At 37.5% G+C, this 8661-nt stretch overlaps 1 protein-coding gene across 17 annotated transcripts; it reads left to right on the top strand.

Annotated features, from left to right (window-relative positions):
• The first annotated feature begins 957 nt into the window (after window positions 1-957).
• On the top strand, window positions 958-4739 carry LOC113313969. 17 transcript variants are annotated; one of them, XM_026562744.1, is made up of 7 exons: window positions 958-1245; window positions 1613-2551; window positions 2651-2679; window positions 2806-2882; window positions 3046-3146; window positions 3859-3979; window positions 4394-4739. In XM_026562744.1, the coding sequence occupies exons 2-6, from the start codon at window positions 2462-2464 to the stop codon at window positions 3913-3915; spliced, it is 354 nt and encodes a 117-aa protein (XP_026418529.1). In that variant the 5' UTR covers window positions 958-1245; window positions 1613-2461; the 3' UTR covers window positions 3916-3979; window positions 4394-4739. The 17 variants fall into 17 exon arrangements, 1 of the variants encoding a protein (XP_026418529.1); XR_003342176.1 differs by lacking the exon at window positions 3046-3146 and having other exon boundaries at window positions 2818-2882; XR_003342175.1 differs by lacking the exon at window positions 3046-3146.
• The last annotated feature ends 3922 nt before the right edge of the window (window positions 4740-8661 follow it).

Here is an 8661-nt window from a genome sequence, read left to right as displayed (position 1 = left end):
AGGGTTTTCCTTGCCGAAGATCCTGAATCTTTTCCTTATTAATCCTAATCCGAAGTATAAAACACAAGTATGGAAGAAGGGAATACTGTTGACATAATCAACATAAATTATTTCAAAGTATAAATAAAAGGTTTGTATTTTTGGTGAAGTTATTTTCTTCTTCTGAACCTTTGGATAAGTGAAAGATTAAATTTGAGTATTATATATTTAAGGGTCTATTTTTCCTAGGGCTGAACATGGTGTCGGTTAACCGTTGGAAACCGACCGAACCAGACCAATAAGCAAGAAACCGAACCAAACCATTTAGATTTGGATTGGTTTGGTAAAAAATGTTGAAAAACCGACATTACTGGTTTGGTTTTGGTTTGACCTGAAAACCGAACCAAAAACCATTGGGGAACCGATTAATTTTTAAACTTAATTTCTACCGTCGATTTAAAAGTATTAGATTCTACCCATTAATTTAGAGGATAAATAGAAACCCTAAATCTAATATTTCATTATGATACTCTCCCTCTTTCTCTTTCTCTCAGCCGCCTCCCTTCTCCACCCCCAACTACAGCTGCTGCTACTCGACTTTTTTCTTCCCGTCTTCCTTCTTTTTTATTTGTCAATATCTAAATTAAGATATATTATATATCTTCATTTGATCTCTAGAATTAGAGTAAGCTTTAACTATTCTTGATTTTCTTTTGTCTGTATATTTGTGTAAACCAATACTATCGGCAACTACGATTTTTTTATCTGTAAATTTGTGTATTTTTTTTAGTTTGATATAATTATTGGTTAACCAAAAACCACTGGGACAAACCGAAACCAACTGGAACCATTTGGAAATCGAACCAATGGTTAATGGATTGGTTTGGTTTAGATTTTTAGAAACCAATAATATTGGTTTCGGTTTTGGTTTGGCTAGAAACCGAACCAAAACCGACCATGAAGAGCCCTAATTTTTCCAATTGTTGGTTTCTTCTATTATTTGATGAAACACAGCAGGTCTATTCTATTGAGCTTGAAGGTAATTTGTCCGTCACAAAGTTTGTCCCAAGGAATTTTTTCTGAATTCTCAATTTCACAAAATTAAGAATAATTTTGAGATAATCAAACGAACTGTTCACCAATCCGATTGAATACACTCAAACGAACAAATTGGTAGTTCAGAGTTCTTCAAAATTTCCATTACATCGATCAGAATCCATTGATTTCTTCATCATATCTATAGAAAAAGCAGAGAAATTTCATAAGGTAATGTTCTTCACATCTCTATACTTCCATCTTTCTCCACTTATATCAAATTTCGAATATCAGGCTAACCCAAAAAGCACAGCTCTTGCTTTGATCTCCCTCTACTCATTCTTCGTGATATCAGAATTATCCTTTTTCAGATTTTCTCCATTATTACTTTGATCGTCACTGCCAAAGGATAAGTAAACAGTATTACTCTATTGCTGTTTGATAAAATGTCTCAATGAACTAATTGTCATGTGCCTTAAATTTGGTTTTCGTTTTGCGTTTTAAAGAGGTTTTGATCAATTAGTTACGTTTATTTAAGGTTGATAAATCTCCTCTAGTCATTTTTTTTCATGCTCACTGATTCACTGCTATGGATCAGATACTTTTAAGGAGATTATTACAATTCTTATACCCATTGCATTGATGCTGATGCTTGATGGGAATGGTGAAGATACATTATTGGCCGATTGTGAAGTTAATCTGAAGAACCTCAATTTGCTGGGAATGGAGTTGATGTTTTAGTTCACGACTCTACTACTGCTAAACAACTTCTGGTATTCGTATTAATCTTTAAATTTGTTATTTCATTTGTAGAGTTACAAGGAACCGTCATATGTCTTTTGCATCAGGTAATGTATTTTGACTTTACAGTTGAATAAAAAAGTGGTATTTTCTGTTATGTACTACTAAACTATGCATCATATTAAACTTCGTTTTAGTTACCCAATCTGGAAGTAACTTTTGTTGTTTTCAATTGTCGATGGGCGATTCATTGGCCTTGTAGTTTACTAACTATTTTCTTGTGATGAAAACTGAAGGGCTAAATTTACATTTTGTTTGCAGTCTGAAGTCACTGCTCTAAAGATCTACACCCACGGCAGGAGAAAATGGTGTTGTAGAAAATGGTTGTTCAGTCCCTGAAGCTGCTGCTTCAAGGGTGGAAGCTTTTTCAAGACTCTTAACTTCTTCCAATTTTTGTTAGACTACAAAGGTTCCCTCCGATTACAACCAATTTTGTTTCTATTCTTGTTTGTTTCTGCTTTACAAATCAGATTCATGACATTACATTCACAGATTCAAGACAGTTCAGGGTCTTTCCGTTGGGATCCTTTTTTTGCGCTGCAGAAATCTGACACCTTCTTAACCATGTTTTTGCTGCTGTCATGTCGTTGGTTGATCTAGTGGAAGGAAATCTTGATAACATTATCGCACATCTTCTGTGGTTCGTATGCTAGCGGAATGTGTTGGACTTCTTTGGTTTGAGACCTGGGGAACATGGGCATTGTTGGGAATGAGGCTTGACATGATTTATCAGGAGGTATTATATACCCGTAAAACCTTACATGTATAAACAGTGGTATGATAAATGTGCAAGAAATTTATAGGTGACTTGGGTTTCGCACAATTTTATGAGCAGTGTCAAGCAGAAAATGGAGTGCATACCATGTAAGAGTTTGATGGAATTGTCCAACATTTGTTTCTTCGTCGGCCTCCCACTGCTGCAGCAGTCATCTAGTTATGTTTACTTGTGAATTTCTGATTTTTCTTTTGTTTGTTTCCCTTTTTGGTAAGGGGATGGGACAGAGATAACAATCGTTGTTGTGCAACATCATTTCCTTCAATTGGCTTGAGCTGCGAATGTTTTCAAGGTTTAACAAAACTGAACTTTTGTGTTTCCGTTGTTGGTTCCTTTTCACTATGTGGTTCGCTTTTGATAAATTAGTTCATCACTCTAACAATGCTTACTGAGGATAATGTTCCATGAAAATATTTTGAATTCTAACTAATTTCAATTCAAACTGTTATGAGAAGTTGGGAACAGGGCTGAGCATATCTTATTAAAAATTAATCCATTCTTGATGGCTACATTTCCCCTTCTGTCATGTGGATATTTTTGTAGTTCATATCAAGAGGTATGTCTAACTACATTCCTCATATCTTCTCCATTCCTCACAAAAGTATACCTATTGCTAGACAAGATTTTATGTGGTTCTGTACAAGTCCTAATAAAAGAAGTTACATGTACAAGCCCTTGTTGATTTTATATGGTTGTGTACAAGTCCTCAGATAAAAAAAGTTACCTGTACAAGTTAGCAGCAGCAAAGGCGTTGTAACAAATCCATTTGTGCGTTTATATTTTCCTTCTTTTCAAATTTGCAGTTTTGAGTTGTTGCTTTGCTTTATCTTTTACTATAATCTCACAAGTCTTATATTAATACTAAATTAATTGAGGACATTATGAAAATCATAAAGAGGACACACTCGTTGAGGAAAGCTGGATAAAATTCTTGTGAAAATGGGTATATACACATTCACCAGCTAGTCTTTTGTTTTTCACTCATAATCAGTGTACTCGTACTACGTTAATGATCCATATATGTTTAAATGGTACAAAAAAAAATATTAAAAGAATCTAGTTCCTAGGCCTCTTGCAGTTAGCGCTGATTGGTGGTTCTGCTAGTTGTTAGAATTTTTATTAGGAATGAAAAACAAGATCCAGCAAAGAACTGAATATTTGTTTGAATGAAGTGCTATTGTAGAAGCGAAGTTCCTAACTATTTAAACAGAATAAACCACCCTTGGAACAATTTCTAGATCTAAATCACTTTCTAAATGCTGTGTCAGGTAATGGAACATGTTGTTGGAGTTCTTGCAGGCTTGTTAAAAGGTGGGGATGAGTAACTGGTCAGTGAATTCCGTAGTAAAGCATGAAGCCTTCACTATTTCAAAAGAAGGAAAGGAAGAGGTTTGGTTTCCTATCACCATCCATAATCCACATCTTCTCTTTGTTTCCGTACACTTACACTAAAAATAATAACACGTGATTGCAGTTTATATTGCATTTCTATTTAAATATCATAGTTGCGTTCAAAACCTTATGCATTAACCACTTAGATATATTAATGACTTTATCAATGCAGTAGATTGTTTACATATTGATGCTAAGGTTGAACTTTGAATTTTCAGAATCTCAAGTTCAAAACAGTGACATGAAAAATCCCCCTTTACCAGCGTTAAGCGGTGCTAACTACCATGTTAACCAGTGTCTCCATTATCATTCCCATTTTCATTTTTATTTTGAATTATAGTATCGATCAATTTCTGAGCTTTACCTATGTCTAGATTTTTTATGTCCTTTTACTTTGTATGCTCTGTGCAGGAAGACCTTCGTTAACATCTGCAGATGTAGACCCCTCTGCTGCACCACATCCTAAATAGTATATGGATCCGTTAGTGATTCGCATTGCTGGGCTGTAAAAGAATGCAAGGAAAGGATATAGTCGTGTGGTTAGGTATATGCACTGATGGACCAGGTCACTATTAAGACAATTGTAATTAAGTTAATTGTCATGGAGTGATGGTCTAAACTGCGTTGTGATGGTATGATATTGTAAATTATAGTGCAAATGCAATCTTCGTTTCCGTTGGTTTTCAGCAACTCTTATACTTGTAGCTTATACACTTCTTTGACTTGTACCCACTTTCAATGAATACAATGGTTTTTGTGATACTTTCATGTGATTGTTTGAGTGAGGGAGCGCAAGCATCTCGAATTAGGGGGGGGGGGGGGGGGGGGGGGAGGGAGGGATCCAGATTTCTTTTTCTTCTAATTTTATCCTAAATTTGTTACACTAATATGTGCGAAACCTTGGTAACACAATTTAGTGTGACTTTAATTAATTTATGTCACACTTATAAGTGTCACCACTAATGTGTGACAAAAGACAAACACCATATTTATTACACTTATATGTGTGACAATAAATAAGAAGTCACTCTTATTTGTGTAACAAAATGTCTGTTTTGGTGTAGTGATAATCCACACTTGGGGGCGAGTTTTGACATTGACCAAGGGAAACGAAATTTTCTTAACCCCCAACAAGTTGGAGGTTAAGAGGGGGCGATGTTTGTACCATAAATAAAATTGCCACATAATGGGCCCAATTGGTAATTGAATCATCTTTTGGCCCTCATCCATGCCCGCTAACCAGTCAACCGAAGCGGCCCACCAACCTGCCCAGTATTATATTCAATGACCGGTCAATGGTCAATGTCAACCATCGGTCAATGTCAAGGCCGTGTTCCCGATGGTGCTGCCATGCAGTTTCCATCCATGTTGTCAATGGTGCTACCATGCAGTTTCCACTCATGTTGTCAGCGGTGTTGCCAACCAAATTCCAACTAAGTACTCTATCGCACTGCCAGCCAGTCTCTACCCGTGATGTCAGTTGCGCTGCCAGCCAGCCTCCATCCATGCTGCCAGCCACTATGCATGTCAGCCAGTCAATCCATCATACAGAATTAACACAAGGAAGCATGCAAACAGTTTCATGCAGAATTGATTCCAGGAGGCATGCAAACAGTTTCATGCAGAATTTATTCAAGGAATCATGCAAACAATTTCATGCAGAATTTATTCAAAGAATCGTGCAAAGGAGGTTTCATGCATATTAATGGCAGGAAGCATGCAAAGGAGGTTTCATGCAGATTAATGCCAGGAGGCATGTAAGGGAAATTAATACCATTTATGTTCAGGATTGTATACATAGAGGGAATGTAATTCTGAAAGGGGGAGGGCTAGCAATGAGAAAAAAATACTATTGTAATTCTAATATCAATAAAATACCACCCCCAAGTGGGTTCACCCGTGGATGTAGGCAAACCATGCCGAACCACGTTAAATTTGTGTCTGTCATTCTTGACTATTTTCTGTTATTAGCCCTGTTTCCATCAACAACACCAAAATCATCGTGTTTAGTGCCTGGAAACATTTATGTGTGCAAACAATAACAATGATTGAGAGCTATTATCTTCTCATTGTTATAGCTATGAATCTTCAACAACTATGATGTTGAGTTGAACACATTTAGAATCATTGGAGTACTTGGAAGTAACGAAGATTTCGAGTAATGTTGAAGAACCAAGGAGATCAAGCATTTGGATGAGAAGCTACAAAGTTGATTTGTTTTGTAATCCATATGTATTGATAGTTTTGTCACTAAAATTAACAAAGGGAGAGATTGTTAGAGCATTACTCGGCCAAACTCGCAAGCGTTGCTATCTCAAGCTTGTTATATGTCCATATGAAGTTGAACTTGGAGTCCAGATCTATTTAGCAACAATTCCTTCAAGTGCTTTGATGATATCTCGTGGATCGTGTATTGAAACATCATGCCCTTTTAACACATGGTAGGAGAGACATGGATGGATACTTTTATCAATGGCCCGTTGTCGATTTCTCTACCCATTTGCCTTAGTTCGTCGAGTCATGTGACTAAAGTATGAGTCGCATCAGGGTAGAATGTATACTACAGACTCCTCTTTAAACCGATTGTGAACCCTAGTTTGCTCCTGCATGCATTTATTATTGAGGGATCATTTGAATGTTTGTTCTACTTAATATAGTTCTGGTGCACGCGTATAAAACCCTAAAACGTCTTATCTTCAGTCAGGATCCGGGACATGTTTGCAATTACTGAGTACAGATGCTGGCGGAGAAGAATTCGACGAGACCAGAGAGAGATGCGATATTTCTCGAGATAAGTCCCCTTCACGATTTTAAAGGCCGATCTCTAGTCACCTAATCCCAAGTAATAACATGTTGTGTTGTGGTTTTGGGGGAGTTGAATGGTATTGATGTGTCCCGATCTTTTGAGACTCCTGCGCTGATCGTTTATAAATCTGTTATATGAAAACTGGATGTCCGGGCCACCTCCTGTTGGACATGCAGGTATGTGACGCACGATTCTCCGTAAGTCCCTAGTTTGATATTATACTAGAGATTCCTATTGACTCGGGAAGTTTAGAAAATGAAGTAAGACCCTTGTAGCGTACGAGATTGAGTCTTCAAGGCGGGCAAGCGATAATCTGTGGGATGGTGACGTCTTTAGAGAGTCATGTCAAGATACTTCCGCATGTGTCTTTGTGGAAAAGATGAAGTTGTTGTTCCACCTCTACAAGGTGTCTTGACAGGGATTCATGTGAACTTCTGTAGTAAAATTATCCGTTGAGATTTATTCTTCTTTTGGGAGGATGCTCAACCGAACTTGAGAGTAGTATATGCCTTATGGTACAATTAGGGTAATAGATGTATTCAGGTCCAACTGCGTAGTGATTTTTGTTTGTTTTATTGATGGAATAGTTTTATGGGAATCTGCTAGGTAATTCTTCACGTGGAGGAGTCGTTTTTTTTTATATGAGGAAATTGTATGTGATCGTCATATCTTGTCCTTCGCTCATCGCGTATGAGCCTGACTCATGGAATAACCTTTCAATTGGATTTTCTCGACAGAAGAGATTTTGACCGAGGGAACTGCTAGTATGCGCTTGAATGAGTAACGTGTATCCTGAAGCTATGGTCTCGAATCCTTCTCTTGTTTTTCTTCTGGGACGGTAGGTGGTTGCAGCTGTATGTCGAGTAACAGAGTTTTATCTGAATTGTTGGCACTTCAGACTTCTTTTCCCTTGGTAGGTTCAGGTGCGAAGATATTCTCCTTCTTGGGTGAACTGAGGTCCCATCGTAAAATGATATTGTATAATCGTTGGTTTAGCCGAGATGGAGTCTCATCGAGACTTCGTCGTACAATCGTTAGGACTCATTTTCTTTCTGACGGGACGGATGTTGAGATAGCATATCGACCGACATCTTTGAATCTTTAGATAAGTATGAGCTTTGGCCGAGAAAAGTCTTGGAAGATAGTCTCATCTTATACTTTGTCGCGTTCTGGTCATGATCCTCTTAAACATGATAACGACAAGATGCATCTCGGCTAGCGATTTATGACTTTATGTGGCTCTGCAAAGATTTTGTCTAGGTCACGAATTTTTTTGGAACCTTTCCAAGTTTTTGCTAAGTTTATCCTGTAAACGTTGAAAAGACAAATCCGACAGAAAAAGAATTAGGTCAATATAATACAGAATAAAAAAGTTATAAGTAAAATAGTAAAGTGAAGTAAACTTCCCGAGTCCCCTGTGATCAGGTTGAGAGCCCTTGACCTAAACGAATTTTGGAGCAAATATTCGTCAGAATCTCCAAGTTTAGAGTGTCATCTGGTCCTTGAGGTCCTTGAGAGTGATAAGGTTGGCTGGATGGTTTCTCCTTTGCTGTGTCGCGTTCGTAATGAGCTTTATCTTCTCTAGTGAGGTCGATTGCAGGCAAGATCCCATCAGTGCTATCTTCAACAATTTTAGTACTCATTCTTTAGGAAACGTGTACTCGATCTGGATTTGTTGGATCTATCCCTACTGGTATCTCTAAAGGCGTTTTCAGATAAGTCTGGATGTCGATCTGAGATTTTGCAAGATTCCGTTGAGTCTCCGGGAGCTCCTTGGTCCTTATCCAACGTTTTCAAGGATTAGAAGTATATTTTTATAAAAATAGGTTACTAGGGCGTTTTGTTATGCAGGAATAGATCCCTGTGATCCGGG

Source organism: Papaver somniferum, chromosome 9, assembly GCF_003573695.1.
Source record: "Papaver somniferum cultivar HN1 chromosome 9, ASM357369v1, whole genome shotgun sequence".
Lineage (NCBI taxonomy): Eukaryota > Viridiplantae > Streptophyta > Magnoliopsida > Ranunculales > Papaveraceae > Papaver > Papaver somniferum.
The sequence above is the reverse complement of the archived record's forward strand: the minus strand, read 5'-3'. Positions and strand labels throughout refer to the sequence as shown.

Excerpts from the sequence above, each read along its gene's own strand:
- LOC113313969 (XM_026562744.1), top strand. The coding sequence starts at position 2,462 with ATGCTAGCGGAATGTGTTGGACTTCTTTGGTTTGAGACCTGGGGAACA. Across the intron at positions 2,680-2,805 it reads GAAAATGGAGTGCATACCAT|GGGATGGGACAGAGATAACA; the intron begins GTAAGAGTTTGA and ends CTTTTTGGTAAG. Across the intron at positions 2,883-3,045 it reads GAGCTGCGAATGTTTTCAAG|TTGGGAACAGGGCTGAGCAT; the intron begins GTTTAACAAAAC and ends TGTTATGAGAAG.